Source organism: Trachypithecus francoisi, unplaced genomic scaffold (assembly GCF_009764315.1).
Source record: "Trachypithecus francoisi isolate TF-2019V2 unplaced genomic scaffold, Tfra_2.0 Contig01474, whole genome shotgun sequence".
NCBI classification, from domain to species: Eukaryota; Metazoa; Chordata; class Mammalia; order Primates; family Cercopithecidae; genus Trachypithecus; species Trachypithecus francoisi.
Genome location: NW_022681435.1, coordinates 16384811 through 16403756, shown reverse-complemented (window position 1 = coordinate 16403756; position 18946 = coordinate 16384811). Strand labels below are relative to the sequence as shown.

The 18946-nt window shown below is 37.9% G+C and overlaps 1 protein-coding gene across 4 annotated transcripts in view; it reads left to right on the top strand.

Annotated features, from left to right (window-relative positions):
- RTTN (rotatin) overlaps window positions 1-18946 on the top strand; it is a 209492-nt gene that overhangs the window by 13868 nt on the left and 176678 nt on the right. For all 4 annotated transcript variants that reach the window (XM_033175487.1, XM_033175496.1, XM_033175515.1 and 1 more), the window contains 3 exons: window positions 511-676; window positions 3236-3417; window positions 6334-6449. In XM_033175487.1, coding sequence (XP_033031378.1) covers window positions 511-676; window positions 3236-3417; window positions 6334-6449 — 464 coding nt within the window. The remainder of the gene's footprint in view (window positions 1-510; window positions 677-3235; window positions 3418-6333; window positions 6450-18946) is intronic.

Below are 18946 nucleotides of genomic sequence, written 5' to 3'. Positions count from 1 at the left end.
CCGCCTATCTCGGCCTCCCAAAGTGCTGGGATTACAGGCTTGAGCCACCGCGCCCGGCCTCCATGTCATATTTAACAATCCATTGCCAAATTCAAGGTCAGGAAGATTTAGACCTACTTTTTCTGCTAAGAGCTTTATGGCTTTAGCTTTTATATTTAGGTTGTTGATGCATTTTGAATTAATTTTTATGTATAGTGTGAGGTAGCCATTCTTGGAGAGTTTTAACAGAGAGTGCATGATCTAGTGTTTTCTGCTTTGGTAGTCTCTAATGTTGTAATTGAATACCATTGACTAAAAGGTCCCATGTAATCAAGTCAGTTAGATATAAACCTAAATGTGCTAAGTGAATACTTATAGAAAAGTTTGATCTTTGCTTTTGTTTTTTCCTCTGTAAAAGGATTCCTACTATCTTAATTTGTTAATGTTTTTGGAAGAATGATACATAAATACTACATAGTCAGAAGTCTGTTTCTACTAAGGGATAATTTTATTCTTTCTTTTTTTCCCCAGACACAGTTTCCCAAAATTCTTCTTTATCTTATTGTCATGAAGCAAGAGGCACTCATCATTCCCAGAACCCTTCCCCAGGGAGCAGCAGCCCTCGGCCTTCTGTGGTTGGGCGCACAGGCCAGCGACCCAGAGGAGATGGCCAGGATTGGGATGCAGTGTCCTCTAGGTGAGCAATGTCTCTGGGGAAATTAGAAATGCTGATTAACTTGTGTGTGTTAATTTCAGAAGGAGATAATTATTTTTCTGTCTTTTTTTTTTTTTTGAAACACTAACACAGGTATAGGCCTTGTGTTAAAACCTGGCTTCATACTTTTTTTGACCATGATCCACAGTAAGGACAGATAACTATTACATCCCAACTCAGCAACTCAGTGCTCAGTACGTGAACATATACTCTGTTTATGTATATATGTGTGTGTATGTGTCCCCCAAAACAAAATGTTCACAAAATAGTATTCTGATACTACATTCGACACACTGAACTGTATTTTCAGTTCTGATTTCATTAAAAAATAAATGATTCTGACCCACTAAGTTGTTTTTACCAGCCACAAATGGAATATGATCTAGTTTAAAAAGCATAGCTGTAAATGATAGATACACTTTTGATAGTATTTTAAACATATTTTTGTCTTATGACAAATGCGTAAGTGTTTATTGTTAAAAGGAACGGTTGGAGAATTTTATAAATTAAGGACTCTTTCAAGGTGAACAATGTATGATATTTGTGTAAATACAGGTTTTTTCTTTTTTTTTCTTTTTTTTTGAGACAAGATCTCACTCTCTTGCCTAGGATGGAGTGCAGTGGCCCGATTATAGCCTTGACTTCTGGGCTCAAGTGATCCTCAGCCTCCCAAGTAGCTGGGACCACAGGTGTGCACTACCACATTTGGCTAAGCCTTTTATTTTTTGTAGAGACGAGGTCTCACAATGTTTCCCAAGCTGGTCTCAAACTCCTAGGCTCAAGTGATCTTCCCATCTTGGCCTCATAAAGTGTTGATACTACAGACATGAGTCACTATGCTTGGCCCCTAGTACTTGGCACCCAGATTTTCATATACCAACTTTGCTTAAAAGGATTGGTGTGGTATTTGTATGTTACCTTATCCTTGGGCTGCAAGCGTGTTAAAAACATATTAGCCTCTTCTTTAGTGTCATTTTAAAAAATGTTTAGTAAGTTGAGCATTAGTGTGTTGGCTTGATTATTTTCCTGCAATACTGCTACTACTGTTAACAAGCTAATACCATTTCATACCTGCTATGTGCATGGTGTTATGCCCTGTGCTTTGCATACTTTATCTCCTTTAGTTGTCCTAGAATAGGACTGATATTATATAATGGGATTGGTATTATTATCATCATCCTCATTTTACAGAAAAATCTGAGGTTTAGAGAGGTTAAGAGCATGACAGTTGGTAAAGAGCAGAGCTAGAGTTAAATAAAATGATAGGAGAGTCTGTGCTCTTAGTTCTTATATTGTAGTTGGTTGATCAGTCATGTTTTTCTCTTTCTCCTTGTAAAGCCTTTCTGCCTCATTCTCTTGTGTGCTTCATTGTTGTAAGTTTTCACTCCTGAGTGAACAGCTTCCTCACGTGGCCTTTCAGAGTTACACAGAAGCCCTAGTTGTTTCCATATTTTGGGGTGCTTGGTATCTTGAAATTGAAGAAACAACAAAGTTGGTGTATAATTCGGGCAGATTTAAATGTTCCATAGCGTTAATGTGTCTCTTGTGATTTAGCTTTAATTGTGGATAACATCAAAAGACAAAATTTTGAGGCTCTCTGTAAACGTGAGGCTCTAGCCTTTCTACACTTTTTAAATCCTTACTCCAGCACTTTATATCCAAGGTAAGAACTTTTTAATGAAGAAAGCCAAGCATGATGGGATGTTCCTTTTTTTGGGGTGCATTTTTGAAGTCATTATATGATGTTGAATGTGCTAAATGAAGTAATACGTTTCCCATGATGTTTTTCTGGAAACATCCTTCATTTCCTAACATTGGCTTACTTAGAACAGTGGTAAAACTCAAAAAATCTAGGAAACTGTATGAACTGTTGGTTTTGTCTTTACAAGTTGATTACAGAAGAGCTTTCCTATAAATCTGCTTGTTTTCTTTTAGAAATGAATGGGTTATCAGTGCTAATATTGATGGCTATTATAGGAATGTTGACATACTTTGAGCTATCAGCCTGAAAAGCAAAATATAGATGCATTTTTGGCTTCATTTACAATTTTGAGTCTTTTTTTTTTTTTTGAGATGGAATCTTGCTCTGTTGCCCAGGCTGCAGTGCAGTGGCGCGATCTCAGCTCACTACAACCTCTACCTCCTGGGCTCAGAAGATTCTCCTGCCTCAGCCTCCCCAGTAGCTGGGGTTACAGGTGCCTGCCACCATGCCCAGCTAATTTTTTTTGTATTTTTAGTAGATATAGGGTTTCACCACGTTGGCCAGGCTGGTCTTGAACTCCTGACCTCAGGTGATCTGCCCACCTCAGCCTCCCAAAGGGCTGGGATTACAGGCATGAGCCACCTCTCCCGGCCTTGAGTCGTCTTTATGGAGTTTGATTTCGTAAATTTGTCAAAGTTTCTACAAATCTGACCAGAGTTGAATGAAGCAATAGAGTTGTGACATGTATGAGGCTTCTAATACGCCAGGCAGCAGATATGCAGTAAGTCTGTTTGGGGATTGTTTCTATATGCAAGGTTTATCATTTGTTTATTTTGCAGTGGAAGTAGTAGTCATGCTCATGTAAACTCTAGGATATCCGTTCATTCACCTTTGGATATGGGACACATAGATCTGCCAGAGCTGGAAACTGAAGACACATTGGAACTACAATTCCAGCAGCTCAGTCTTCCCCAGTTTTGTGTCTCCATTCTGGAATCCACTGTTCCTCTTTTAAGAACAGGTTAGTTGTTTTTGAAATCATAATCCTGATACAATTTGTGTTTGTTTTGTATTTCGTTAGGATTTTCCTTTTTTTCCTCTTCTATGTTAGGGCTTTTGGAATCTATATTTACTTATCTTTTGAGATATAAATTTTTAAAAATGTAATAAAGTCTTCATTATTTTTAAATTAAATGTGGATGCCATGGAGGGCTATTCAGCTAGCCCTTCCATTTTACGAGTTTTTATTGGCTTTCATGCTTATTTTTTTTTTTTTTTTTTTTTTTTGGAGACGGAGTCTTGCTCTGTCGCCCGGGCTGCAGTGCAGTGGCCGGATCTCAGCTCACTGCAAGCTCCGCCTCCCGGGTTTACGCCATTCTCTTGCCTCAGCCTCCCAAGTAGCTGGGACTACAGGCACCTGCCACCTCGCCCGGCTAGTTTTTTGTATTTTTTTAGTAGAGACGGGGTTTCACCGTGTTCGCCAGGATGGTCTCGATCTCCTGACCTCGTGATCCGCCCATCTCGGCCTCCCAAAGTGCTGGGATTACAGGCTTGAGCCACCGCGCCCGGCTCATGCTTATTTTTTTTAGAATTTTTATTTTTTTGCATTTATTCTTGCTGTCATTTTTTTCTTTTTTTCTTTTCATTTTATGGCTATTTTAAATTGGAGCAATGACAACATAGAGCAACTGGATTAAGTTATGAAAGGTGAACTGGCATGAATAGACCAGAATAAAAAAATCTTTGCCTTTTGCTCTTTGGAAACTTTTTGAATAGCTGTCAGTTGTTCACTCTTCCCATTCATTTCTTACTACTTAAGCCATTTAACATGTTAAAAACAAAACTCCAAAACTGGATTCTTCCCTTTGTAGTAATTTTTCTTAAAAAAACCCACAAATATTTTGAGATTACAGTTTTGTTCAGATGTGCTGGGAAAATTTGAAGAGGTTTACTGAAATATACACTGGTATTTAATTGTAATTGTGCTGAACAACGGTGACAGCAATAACAATATGGCAGATGTCTACTGAGTCTAGAAATGAAACAACGGTTACCATGTATTGAGTCCCTACTGGGTTCTGCCTTCATACTTTGGTTTTGTGTTCATTATTTCATGCACTCTTCATATCAACCCATGTTATCCTTCCAAGAGTGGTAGTTACTAATTTTATCTCCATTTTTACAAATGATGAAGCTGAGTTTTAGAGTGGTTTAGAAACTTGCCTGAAGTCAAACAGCTAAAAGCAGGGACTTGAACCACAATTCTTCTGAATCTAAAGTCCATGCTCTTAAATACTTTAGTATTTTTGCAAGGTGAAGAAAGTTTTAGAAAGAAAGCAGTCGGCCGGGCGCGGTGGCTCCAGCCTGTAATCCCAGCACTTTGGGAGGCCGAGACGGGCGGATCATGAGGTCAGGAGATCGAGACCATCCTGGCTAACACTGTGAAACCCCCTCTCTACTAAAAATACAAAAAAAAACTAGCCGAGCGCAGAGGCAGGAGAATGGCGTAAAACCCGGGAGGCGGAGCTTGCAGTGAGCTGAGATCCGGCCACTGCACTCCAGCCTGGGTGAAAGAGCAAGACTCCATCTCAAAAAAAAAAAAAAAAAAAAGAAAGCAGTCATGATTTTTATTCTCAAAATCTATACATTTTCAGCATTTGATAAACTCATCAGGATATAAATAAGATAGGAAAGTTTTACCCTTTTTACTTTATACTGGCAAAGTAAAAATATATATTCCAAGTTAATGGTTCTTTAAGTCCTATGTCTATTTTTTGCCACTTGGAGGTTATGGAGGAGAAAGAAGCAGGTAAGTATATATTTGGAAAACATTGAAAATGTTTTTATCCTGAGGAAAACTGTGTACCCATACTTTTTACTCAGTAAGTGCTTCTACTAGCTGGAACTGTATATTAATTCATGTACTAGTAATCTGAAATGAAGGAAGATCTGAACTTTGGCATCGTAAAGTACATATGTTTATCTGTCTAGTAAGCTGAGAAGAACAGTTGTAGACTTAAATGATTTTGCATTTAACCTTTTCTTAATTTGCTTTAAAAAGTCAGATTGATAATTATAAAGCTATATCTTGGTACATAAAAACTTCTAAATGTTCTCCTGCCCTTTTGTGGTAAATTATGGCATGATTTGTAACTGTTCAATATCATAAGAGATTTCTAGGAGAATTTGCTCCAGCTGTTCTAGTAAAAAAATTAATCTAGATTCTTCCAATCTGGTAGTTTGTTTTACTTTGATTCATTAGAACTTAACCTTTGGGATGCGGGTTGGGAAGGTCTAGTGTGAATGTTCATCTCACATAGGATAATGGAGATGGAGTCTGTTATTCTGTCTCTGTGGAGAAAGGAGTTTGCTCTGGTGGGTGTGACTTTGGGAAGATTTTTTGAGTTTAAGGTGAGTGCAAATAGAGTTTCTTGAAGTTTCTTTAGCAAATGTCAGCAAGTTCATTTATTCCTTTAGTTGCGCCAGTCCAAGCTTAGCTTCCCAGGCAACTCCTGTGTGGAAAAATATTAATTTATGAGAAGACTCAAGCCTTCTAGTACTAAGTAGAAATTATTGGCATACGTTTTCTAAATCTTTCTGGTGCTTTGTCACATATTACGTGTAACATGGATGGTCCCTAAATTTGAAAAATTATTTTGATCTATCTCACAGTACCTGTTAGATTATTGCTTTTTCCAATATCTTTTCCAATTATAAGTGTGTTTGATTTGTTATATAGTAAAGTAGTGTTGTGACTGGAACAGAAGCCTTCAGTGTGATTGTAAATTGTGATTTCTCTACAATTCTAAGAACATTAGAAAAGAAGAGAAAATGTTGGAGCATGACTAACTAGAAAATCGAGCAATATGATATTCAGCTGATTATTTTAAAGTTAAGTAACTTTTTCTCCTTTACGTTTTTCTGTTTGTATTCCTAGGTAGCAGACAAATGATAATAAGAGTTCTGGAATTGCTTGCAGAGGATATGACACTTATTGGTGAAGCAATTTCAACAGATATCTGGGATGATAGCAGCCTTTTTGGTATAGATATGGTGAGAATCAATGTTTTCTTTGGGATATAGGGAATAGTATTTTTTTTTTAAGATTTTGGTTCTTTTAAGCTGGTTTCATTGTCTCTTTAGTGTTCAAAATCTTTTTTCTTTTTGACTCAATATGTCTCATGCTTATTTTGTAAATAACCTGGAACAGGCCTATTTTTCCAAAGGTTCTGGTCACTTCTAATAGGGGAAGGTATGTTAAGACCAAAACCAGGCCATTAGAGGTAGTTATAGCTACTGTGATATCATTCTTTCCTTTCAGGAACAATTAGGAAATATATATTTTTGAAGATCGTGAATTTATATTGTTATTTTTCTTATTTCAAATTTGTGTTTTTTATCCTTGCTCTTGCTTGTAGAAAGTCTTCGTTTCTAGCAGTATCAGCATAATTACTTATTAGCTTTGACCTTAAACATACAAAAGATAGTTTCAGGACAGCAGTATTAACATTACTATGAACAACTCTACTAAAATGTTTAAGATTTCCTGGCAGTTCTTTTTGACGTAGACTAATCTCATTAAGGATATACAGTCAAAATACTGTGCCTTAAAGCTACTGTTACCAATTCAGCATACAATTAGATTTGTTTTCATTTGTTTCACTATTGGGAATTGTATTTTCTTCATAAAAATGTAGCTCAGGGATGCCTCCCTCCCATTCAGTTACCTTGAAGATGTTTTCCTTATTGGTAGTCATTTTTATTTTCTGGCTATTTTTTTCTATTTTTATTTTATTTTTGCAAATGTAAGCAACTAAGTATGTAGATTCTTATCCTCTCCCCTTCCTGCATGGTGGTATGTTATATATACTGTTTTGCACCCTGTTTTTATAACTTAAAAATACGTCTTACACGCATAGAGTAGTAGGTGTGGGGATTATTCCCTATCTATCTAGACGTGAAGTTTTCTCATTCTTTTTTATAGGTAGCACATGCTTTGCTGTGTATTTGTTAACCCAGTCTCTTGATGGATATTGTTAATATAAATTATGTATCATGAATAATGTGCTTATGCTGTTTCATAAATGTGCAGGTATATCTTTAGGGTATATTTATTTAAGTGGGCATCCTCTTTTTCTAAAAAACTTTTATTTAGCTTCAGCAGTACGTGTGCAGGTTTGTTATATAGGTAAACTGTGTGTCATAGGCGTTTGGTATATAGATTATTTTGTCATCCAGGTAATATGCATAGTACCTGATAGGTAATTTTTCTGATCCTCCTCCCACTCTCCACCCTGGAGTAATCATGGTGTCTCTTGTTCCCCTCTTTGTGTCCATGTGTTCTCATTTTTTAGCTCCCACTTGTAAGTGAGAATATGCAGTATTTGGTTTTCTGTTCCTGGATTAGTTTGCATAGGATAATGGCCTCCACCTCCATCCATGTTGCTGCAAAGGATATGATCTCATGCATTTTTTGGCTGCATAGTATTCATTGGTGTATATGTACCACATTTTCCTTAATCAGTCTGCCATTGATAGGCATTTAGGTTGATTGCATGTCTTTGCTATTGTGAATAGTGCTGCAGTGAACATACACATGCGTGTGTTTTTGTGGTAGAATGACCTCAAGTGATCTGCCCGCATCAGCCTCCCAAAGTGCTGGGATTACAGGTGTGAGCCACTGTGCCCGGCTGAGCCGTGTTGTTTCTGTAGCAGAACAGCAGTTCCTCACGTGGCATCATAGATAGGTTTTCGGAAACTGTGACTTTAAGCCAACTGACTTACAACAAACCCAGTTATTTTTTCTCATCAGCACTTAGTTAAATGGCATGGAACTTGTAATGCTGTTTCGTTAAATTCAGTTTCCAAGAACCTGTTGAACATGTTAAGTGACAGCTTACTGTAGTTTATTCATTTGATTTCTGAGTAGTATTACATTGTGTGGACTTCCCACAATTTGTGTATCCATTCACCTGTTGGTGGACATTTGGGTTGTTTCTAGATATTATAGATAACATTCCTGTGGACATTCCAGTTGTTCCACATCTTCAACATCTATTATGTTCAGTTTTTTTTTTTTTTTTTTTTTTTGCCGAGAGAGAGGGCATTCTGATAGATGTGCAATGGTGTCTTATTGGGTTTTAATTTGCATTTCCCTAGTGACTGATGATATTGAGCATCTTTTGTAATTTTTAAAGAGCAAGTCTAGGTCTTTTAAAAACACTTATTCTTAAGTATTTTATTCTTTTCAATGCCATTGTGAATGAAAATTTTAAAAAGTTTTGGATTGTTCATTGTTAGTATATAGAAATACAATTGAGTTTTGTGTATTGATTGTCTATTTGGTGGCCTTGCTGAACTTACTAGTTCTGCTAGTTTTTTTTTTTCTTCTTCTCCTTTTTTTTTTGTTTTCTGGTAGATCCCTTAGGATTTCCTACCTATAAAATCATGTTACCTGTGAATAAAAACGGTTTTAAGATCATCTTATCTGGCCGGGCGCGGTGGCTCAAGCCTGTAATCCCAGCACTTTGGGAGGCCGAGACGGGCGGATCACGAGGTCAGGAGATCCAGACCATCCTGGCTAACACGGTGAAACCCCGTCTCTACTAAAAATACAAAAACTAGCCGGGCGAGGTGGCGGGCTCCTGTAGTCCCAGCTACTCAGGAGGCTGAGGCAGGAGAATGGCGTAAACCCGGGAGGCGGAGCTTGCAGTGAGCTGAGATCCGGCCACTGCACTCCAGCCCGGGCGACAGAGCGAGACTCCGCCTCACAAAAAAAAAAAAAAAAAAAAAAAAAAAAAGATCATCTTATCTGTGAATAAAGGCAGTTTTATTTCTTTCTATTCACTCTGGATACCTTTAATTTTTTTTTTTTTTTTTTTTGGAGACGGAGTCTCGCTCTGTCGCCCGGGCTGGAGTGCAGTGGCCGGATCTCAGCTCACTGCAAGCTCCGCCTCCCGGGTTTACGCCATTCTCCTGCCTCAGCCTCCCGAGTAGCTGGGACTACAGGCGCCCGCCACCTCGCCCGGCTCGTTTTTTTGTATTTTTTTTTTTTTTTTAACAAGATTTGGAATTCTTTTTTATTTATTTATTTATTTATTTATTTATTTATTTATTTATTTTTTTAATTATACTTTAAGTTCTAGGGTACATGTGCATGACGTTTATATCATGTATAACTCCCCAATGCAATCCCTCCCTCCTCCCCCCTCCCCATGATAGGCCCCAGTGTGTGATGTTCCCCTTCCGAGTCCAAGTGATCTCATTGTTCAGTTCCCACCTATGAGTGAGAACATGCGGTGTTTGGTTTTCTCTTCTTGTGATAGTTTGCTAAGAATGATGGTTTCCAGCTGCATCCATGTCCCTACAAAGGACGCAAACTCATCCTTTTTTATGGCTGCCTAGTATTCCATGGTGTATATGTGCCACATTTTCTTAATCCAGTCTGTCACAGATGGACATTTGGGTTGATTCCAAGTCTTTGCTATTGTGAATAGTGCCGCAATAAACAAACGTGTGCATGTGTCTTTGTAGTAGAGTAATTTATAATCCTTTGGGTATATACCCAGTAGTGGGATGGCTGGGTCATATGGTACATCTAGTTCTAGATCCTTGAGGAATCGCCATACTGTTTTCCATAATGGTTGAACTAGTTTACAATCCCACCAACAGTGTAAAAGTGTTCCTATTTCTCCACATCCTCTCCAACACCTGTTGTTTCCTGACTTCTTAATGATTGCCATTCTAACTGGTGTGAGATGGTATCTCATTGTGGTTTTGATTTGCATTTCTCTGATGGCCAGTGATGATGAGCATTTTTTCATGTGTCTGTTGGCTGTATGGATGTCTTCTTTTGAGAAATGTCTGTTCATATCCTTTCCCCACTTTTTGATGGGGTTGTTTGCTTTTTTCTTGTATATTTGTTTGAGTTCTTGGTAGATCTGGATATTAGCCCTTTGTCAGATGAGTAGGTTGCAAAAATTTTTTCCCATTCTGTAGGTTGCCTGTTCACTCTGATGGTAGTTTCTTTGGCTGTGCAAAAGCTCTTTAGTTTAATTAGATCCCATGTGTCAATTTTTGCTTTTGCTGCCGTTGCTTTTGGTGTTTTAGACATGAAGTCCTTGCCCATGCCTATGTCCTGAATGGTACTACCTAGATTTTCTTCTAGGTTTTGATGGTATTAGGTCTAACATTTAAGTCTCTAATCCATCTTGAATTAATTTTCGTATAAGGGGTAAGGAAAGGATCCAGTTTCAGCTTTCTACTTATGGCTAGCCAATTTTCCCAGCACCATTTTTTTGTATTTTTTTTAGTAGAGACGGGGTTTCACTCTTAGCCAGGATGGTCTCGATCTCCTGACCTCGTGATCCGCCCGTCTCGGCCTCCCAAAGTGCTGGGATTACAGGCTTGAGCCACCGCGCCCGGCCTAATTTTTTTAAATTACTGAATTGCCCTGGCTAGAACCTTTAGTATAATGTTGGATGGATGTGATGAGAGCCTTCTTCATGATGTTAGAGGGGAAGCTTCGATCTTTCACCATTAAAGGTAGTATTAGCTCTAGTACGTTTGTATTTTGTAGATGCCTTTATAAAGTTGAGGAAATTCCCTGTATTTTTAGTTCGTTGAAAATTTTGATCGTGAATGATTATTGTATTTTGCCAAACCTTTTTTTTGTCTTTATTGAGATGATTATTTAGCTTTTTGAAGAGCAGAAATACTTAATTTTGATGAAGTTCAGTTTCTTAATCTTTCTTTTATGGATCATGCTTTTGATATTTTACCTAACAAATCTTTGCCTAACCTGGGATACAAAGAATGTTTCCTATACTTTCTTTTAGAATTATTACATTATGTTTTACGTTTTATATCTTTGATTTTGAGTTGATCTTTGTATATAGGGTAAGGTAAGGAATGAACTTTTTTTTTTTTATGGGTATATAATTATTTTCTCAGCACTATTTGTTCAAATGCCTATCCTTTCTTTCCTGAATTCCTTACCAACTAACTATATATGGGTTTACTTCTTTATGCTATTTGATTGATCAGTTTTCTCTTATGGTACCAATACCCAACTGACTTAATTATTCTAGCTTATAGTGAAGGCCTATAGTGTAGCTATAGTGAAGCTTATTGTAAGTCTTGAAATAAGGTAATATAAGTCCTTCGACTTTGTTCTTGTTTTTCAAAGTTGTTTTGGCTGTTTTAGGTCCTCTGTATTTTCAACATCAATCAAATTTGTCAATTTCTACAAAAAGAAAAAAAAGCCTGCTGTGGTTTTGAATGGAATTGAGTTGAATTTGTAGATCAATTCAGGAAAAATTGACATCTTAATAGTATTGAGTCTTCTGATCTATGAATACCATATGTATGTCTTCAATTGTTTAGCTGTTTATTTATTTTTATTTTTATTTTTATTTGACATGGAGTCTCATTCTGTTACCCAGACTGGAGTGCAGTGGCATGATCTCGGCTCACTGCAATGTCTGCCTCCTGGGTTCAAGTGACTCTCACTACAGCTTCAGCCTCCCAAGTAGCTGAGATTACAGGTGTGTGCCACCATGCCCAGCTAATTTTTTTGTATTTTCAGTAGAGACGGGGTTTCACCATGTTGGCCAGGCTGGTCTCGAACTCCTGACCTCAAGTGATCGGCCTGCCTCAGCCTCCCAGAGTGCTGGGACTACAGGCATGAGCCACTGTGCCCAGCCTTATTTAGCTCTTTAATTTGTCTCTGCAATGTTTTGAAGTTGTCAGTGTATAGGTCTTCTACATCTGAGTATTTCAGTTTTGGGTCTTGTCCTGTGGCTGATTTTTCTCTTTATGGATCTTAATATTTGATATGTGTAGTAATTTCTGATTGGATGCTGGACCTTTTCAATATTGCCATGCTGAGTGTCTTGATTTTTTATTTTGCCCTTTTAGAAGCACGTTGGGAGGGTTCGGAAGCACTTTGGGAGACCAACATGGGAGCATTACTTGAAGCCAGGAGCTTGAGATGAGCCTGGGCAACAAAGCAAGACCTTATCTCTTAAAAAATTAGTAACATTAGCTGGGCATGGAGGTGCATACCTATAGTTCCAGCTATTTGGAAAGCCGAGGCAGGAGGATCACTTGAAGCCTTAAGTTTGAGACTGACAGGTGATTGTGTTACTTGTAGAGCAGTTTCATTTTCTCAAGACTTTAAAAAATTTGGTAGAATGGGTCTAAAATAGTGGTTTTCTACTGGGGGTAATTTTGCTCCCCAGAGGATGTTTAGCAATGTTGGGAGCCATTTTTGATTGTCACACCTGGAATGGTGCTACTGGATTCTAGTAAATAGAAGCCAGAACAGCTCTCCACAAATAATAATTTTTTGGCTCAAGATGTCGAAAAACCTTGCGGAAGTATTGAGGTTGAGAAACCCTGATCTAGAAGAACCTTTGCTTGGGGTTAAACTCTGCTCCTGAGGTGTGATCCTTTGGGACCTCTATTGAATGTTCAAAGTAATTATTGATGACTGTCTACTCTGCCTGGCTGAAGATTGAGTTTTGTTGTCTTGTGTGAGCCCTGGGAGTTGTTCAATTTAAATCTCAGTAATCTTCTTTGGCCTATATTTACAGAGTATCTACCTATAATATAAGCCACCTAATAGCATGGACTAGATGGAAACTTGTTTAGGTCTCTGAAACTCTTTCTTTGCATAGCTCTCCCACAGTTCCTAACCATGTCTGCTTCCACAAGCATCTTCGTCTCCTAACGTCATTGAGACTGTCAGACTCTTTGAATTTCTCTTGCCTGTGTTTGCTGTACAGTAATTGTTTTCAGGTATAGTAGGACTCTCATTGCTTATTTTCCTTCTCTCTGGCATCATAGTCCTACACTGTCTACTGTGCCACTTTCTAGTTGATTTCTGGTGAAGGACAGGAGAAATCCTTGTTATTATTTCATGGCCAGAATTGAAGTTTTACATAAATTTTGAAATTAGGTCATTTAAGCAACTGGCCTATCTGTGAGTTATTAGGGTCTTAAATGTACATTTATCTAGAGTGAAAATTCTGGATCAACTTTAGAATATTCTAATCATTCAAAGTGTGGACAGATCAGGATACCTTGTTTTTTGCTGTTTGTATTTCAGTAGAGTAGATAATTTTAGAAAACATGGCATTACATTTTTTTTTTTTGCAAGAAGTGTTTTGATAAGTAATATTTTGCATGAATAATTAACACGTGTACAGTAGTAGCCTTAGGAATGTTATATTACAACATAATATTTAAGAGATCTGTGGAATACCAGAGTATGTCTCCATGTAACTGGAAGCCATATCTTTTTTAACATTTCAAAATATCATAAATCATTTGTCATTTTATATCTTTCATTTTGAAATTGCCATCTGATAACCTTGCCTTCCTTGACGATTTGGCACTCTGTCTCTTCTGTTAATGTGAATTCCTGATGTCTGGTCTTCCTTCCTCTCCCTTTCTTCCTTCGCCTCTCCCTCCCTCCCTCCCTCCCCTTTTGCTGCCTTACCAAGGCAGTAGAATCAAAATTTATTACTCATAAACGTATATATTGACTCTTACAGTTACCAGGTTTTTTTCTCTTTATGCTATTTTGATGTAAGTCAGTCTATATTTAATTAAACATTTTTACAGGCTGTCTGAAATCCTTGTGAATAGAGGTCTGAACATAAAAAAAAGTACAGATATGGCCGGGCGCGGTGGCTCAAGCCTGTAATCCCAGCACTTTGGGAGGCCGAGACGGGTGGATCACGAGGTCAGGAGATCGAGACCCTCCTGGCTAACACGGTGAAACCCCGTCTCTACTAAAAAATACAAAAAACTAGCCGGGCGAGGTGGCGGGCGCCTGTAGTCCCAGCTACTCGGGAGGCTGAGGCAGGAGAATGGCGTAAACCCGGGAGGCGGAGCTTGCAGTGAGCTGAGATCCGGCCACTGCACTCTAGCCTGGGCGGCAGAGCGAGACTCCGTCTCAAAAAAAAAAAAAAAAAGTACAGATATTTATACAGTAACAATACCTATATAAGAAAGAAACCCAAGCTTTTATTTTTTTCGTAACATGAGCCTCTTAAAAAGAGAAACAAGGCCGGCGCGGTGGCTCACGCCTGTAATCCCAGCACTTTGGGAGGCCGAGACGGGCGGATCACGAGGTCAGGAGATCGAGACCATCCTGGCTAACACTGTGAAACCCCGTCTCTACTAAAAATACAAAAAACTAGCCGGGCGACGTGGCGGGCGCCTGTAGTCCCAGCTACTCGGGAGGCTGAGGCAGGAGAATGTCGTGAACCCGGAAGGCGGAGCTTGCAGTGAGCTGAGATCCGGCCACTGCACTCCAGCCCGGGCGACAGAGCGAGACTCCGTCTCAAAAAAAAAAGAGTATAGGCCGGGCGCGGTGGCTCAAGCCTGTAATCCCAGCACTTTGGGAGGCCGAGATGGGTGGATCGCGAGGTCAGGAGATCGAGACCATCCTGGCTAACACGGCGAAACCCCGTCTCTACTAAAAAATACAAAAAACTAGCCGGGCGAGGTGGCGGGCGCCTGTAGTCCCAGCTACTCGGGAGGCTGAGGCAGGAGAATGGCGTAAACCCGGGAGGCGGAGCTTGCAGTGAGCTGAGATCCGGCCACTGCACTCCAGCCTGGGCGACTGCGAGACTCCGTCTCAAAATAAAATAAAATAAAATAAAATGAGTATATTTTCAAGTCTTTAATTTTCAGATAATAGTTCTGAATCTTGGTTTTTCTTTAGTCCTTAAGGTTATCACACTATTTTGTAGTACTTTTAGGAGATTTTTCACATATTGAAGTTTTCAACAAGTAAATTTTTCTTTTGAAGTGTGAGGAATGCTTTATCAGTTGTTTCTGAAATTAACTTAAATTTTCTTGGCCAGAACATTTATCTGTAAAAGTTAGTCATTCACTTTTAACTTTTGGCTGCTGGTACTTTATGATTCAATGAATTATTTTTACTTTAAAGGTTAATTCTGTTGTACAAGTGCCAGTTGGTATGTTAGAAATGCTAAATAAAACAGAAGTACTTGAAATTATATTTGATTTACTTATTTAAAAAGAATAAATATCTCTTTTCTTTGGCTATATTTTAAAAGAAGCAAACAAGTAAAATTTCCTGATGTTCATACTTATGCCAATTTTCAAAAGAAAGACAGAAGCAGTGTTTTTGTTGAGTCATTAAAGGAACAAAATAATAAATGTTGCTATCAATTTAGAAATTAAGTACCTGAGGATATATAATCAAATCTATAGGTATTTCCACACAGTGCTAATGTCAGTAGCATCAGTCGTGTCTGGAACTCTGTAACTCAGCATGGAAGGGAATTTCAATTTCCCCCCTTAATTGAATACTTTTATATTACTTGAAGTAAATAAAATAAAAAATATTTTCACCAAAATTAGTTATGCTGACCGAAAGTATGTCATATGTCATTCCCCCTAGTCCTCCGTCATCAAATCAGGTCTGTTTTTTCTTTATTTACATGCTAAGTTAGGTTCAACATGCAAGGAGAAAGTAGCCTTCACCTCCTGCCAGATAACCTAGACTCTTAGGTCTATATTCTGTTTCTTTTCCGCATTTCTTCTGTGTCATTCCTGTCATTGCAGTCATTGGAAAGCAGTCTTTTCCCATCTGACCTGCTGTGAACTGGTAACTCCAACATCAAGGCATGTTGGTAGAATTCTAGAATGTTAGTAGGACTTCAGGATGGGCTAAGAGGATTGTGAAAGAAACTAAAGATAAGGCTTTGTATCCAGTAAGGGCTCATTAAGGATATTTGGACCAGATTGTGAATTGATAACTGGGGTAATGGGATCTCTAATTACATAGACGTTCCCTGCTGCTGCCACCATTCTGAGGACAGTTATTTTAACTCACATTTCTTGATTGCGTATTATTAATGTGTGCTAGGCACTTGGGGTATCAAATAAGCTATAGTGCTTTTTATGCCCGTGGGTGATAGATACTTTTAATGTGACATTAGTGAAACAGATAAGCATACAGGAATAACACTTAAACTAAGGTAGTTTAAATAAAGCACTTACTATATATCAGACACTAAGCACTATTTATGAAGTCATTTAATTATCATGACCCTGCAAACTACATAACTGAGGCACAATTTATTTTTCAGGGTCACTTGAGGTTTTGTATTTATAGCCATTATGTTTTGTTGCCATTGGTGCTTTGAAAACACTATGAGCTATGAACTTGGGATGCCAGCGAGGGCTTTTTTTTTTTTTTTCTTCCCCAGACTCAGAGTCTCACTGTGTTGCCCAGGCTGGAGGGCAGTGGCGTGATCTTGACTCACTGCAACCTCCGCCTCCCAGGTTCAAGCAACTCTAGTGCCTCAGCCTCCCAAGTAGCTAGGATTACAGGCATGTACCAGCACTCCCAGCTAATTTTTGTATTTTTAGCAGAGGCTGGGTTGAGCCATGTTGGCCAGGCTGGTCTCAAATTCCTGGGCTCAAGTGATCCTCCTGCCTCAGCCTCTCAAAGTGCTGGGATTACAGGCATGAGCCACTGTGCCTGGCCTCAGTGAGGGCTTTTTGTAGATCTGAATGAACTGAGTTTTAAATTATAAGTAGGATTTGGCCAACCAAATAAAATAACATTTTTGTTTTTAAATCTGGCGGAGAGTGAGAATGAACCATGAGCCATGACAAAGAGGCATGGATAGTTCTGATCACAGATAAAGGATGGGGCTGGTGGTAGATGGAACACAAGCACCTAGAGCATGAAATGTGAGGTGCAGATAGTGGAGAGAGACTGGTGGGATAAATGAGGGTCTGCTGGTAGGGATCTCTTGACATGGTGCAGAATAGTCCTGCCTTTCCTCTGAAGGCAGGATGAGATTGCTTTGAATCAGGGAAGTGCCTGATGAGACTGGCACGAGGAGCTGTGACTGGCTGCAGTGTGGAAGGACCGTTGGGAGCATGTGAGGGGCAGAGCCTGCTGCAGTCTCTTCCTCCAGATGCCTTGTAGAATCCACAACCCATTGTATATTGCAGTGGTAATGTATAAGTTATGTTTACACAAAAATCTGTTTTATTGGTAATATTTAAGAAATTTTGCTAACCTGGCATTTCAGTTTTGTACCTTCTGTTGTAAAAACTATGACTATCCTGTGAGGACTGGTCTTTTCCCCCCATCAACTCCTTTAGGGTTGTTGTTTAAACATCTTTAGCTCAAAGAATTAAAAAATGTCGGCTGGTTACTATTGTTTTTCAATCCTTTCCTAAAAAACAAAACAAAACCAAAAAAAAAAACACTTTTTTTTTTTTTTTTTTGCTTACAAGAAATGTTGGAAATAGAACTGTAAAACTCATTCTTAAAGTACTTGCTTTTTGTAATATTTTGAGAAGTACTCAATTCATCATTAGAATTAGTAAGATTATTTTAAACAATTTCACAAGTAAATAGACTTTTAGAAAAAAGCCCTACAATACTGAGATCTTAAATATATTTTTTGAATTAAGTTGTAAATTATCAAAGATGTAGAGATGTTGTTCTTAGTACTGTTTTCATGGAGAAATACTGTATGGAGGAATTAATTGCCTGTCAATATAATAAGACTGTCACTGTATTTCCAATTTGTTTTCTCTAGACCAGTAGTTATTTGTATGAGGATGTTTTACTTTTTCTGTTTTAATCTTGTAAGGATTGTTCTACTTTTGGTTTAAATATTTATTACTTTTTAGTTTTATTTCTTGGGGATCAGAGAAATATAGCCTTAAATATACATTGGAGTTTTCTTTGTGGTATTTTTAAAGTTAATTTTTGTCATTGTTTTTTGGAAACTTGAAGAGAAGTTATATTCTTTGCAGTGTTCAAAGTCTATGCTATTAATTTTAATTATATTCAAAAAGACCAAGTTAAAATCTGTAAATCCATATCAATTACATGTTTTGTTGATGTTCTATGTTATTCAGATCACAGACTCATTTTTATTGAGTGTTTATTGTTAAACATGTCATCAGTAGAAAGTTGCTCTAATTTATTTTGCCCTAAATTATTCACTATCATATTGTTTACATTTTTTGTTTTAATTCTACTACTCATTTTAATCTTTTATTCACAAAGATTTTTAAAAAAATTTTATTTTCTTTTTTTACTCTTAATCCCATGACAGTTAAGGATTTATGTATAAATTTTTACTTTTTGTTTTTTACTTCAGTATGAAATTGTTTCATTTATAGGAAAATTTAAACTTTTTATAGTATAGTTATGCTTGGTCTACTCTCAAAAGTTTTTGCCTTTTTTTGCTTACGTGGATTATTTTGTCTTCCTTTTACTTCTGCGGTGACATTGTTGTACAACCATTATTATCTACACAACTTTTTCATCATCTCAAATGAAATCTCTGTACCCATTAAACAATAACCCCTCATTCTGCCTATCCCCAGCCCCTGGTACCTCATATAAGTAGAATCTGTATTTGTCTTTTTGTGTCTGGCTTATTTTACTTTTGTATTTGGCTTATTTTATTTTATGTTTTAAAAGTTCACCCATGTTGTGGCATGTATCAGAATTTAATTCCTTTTGAATGCTC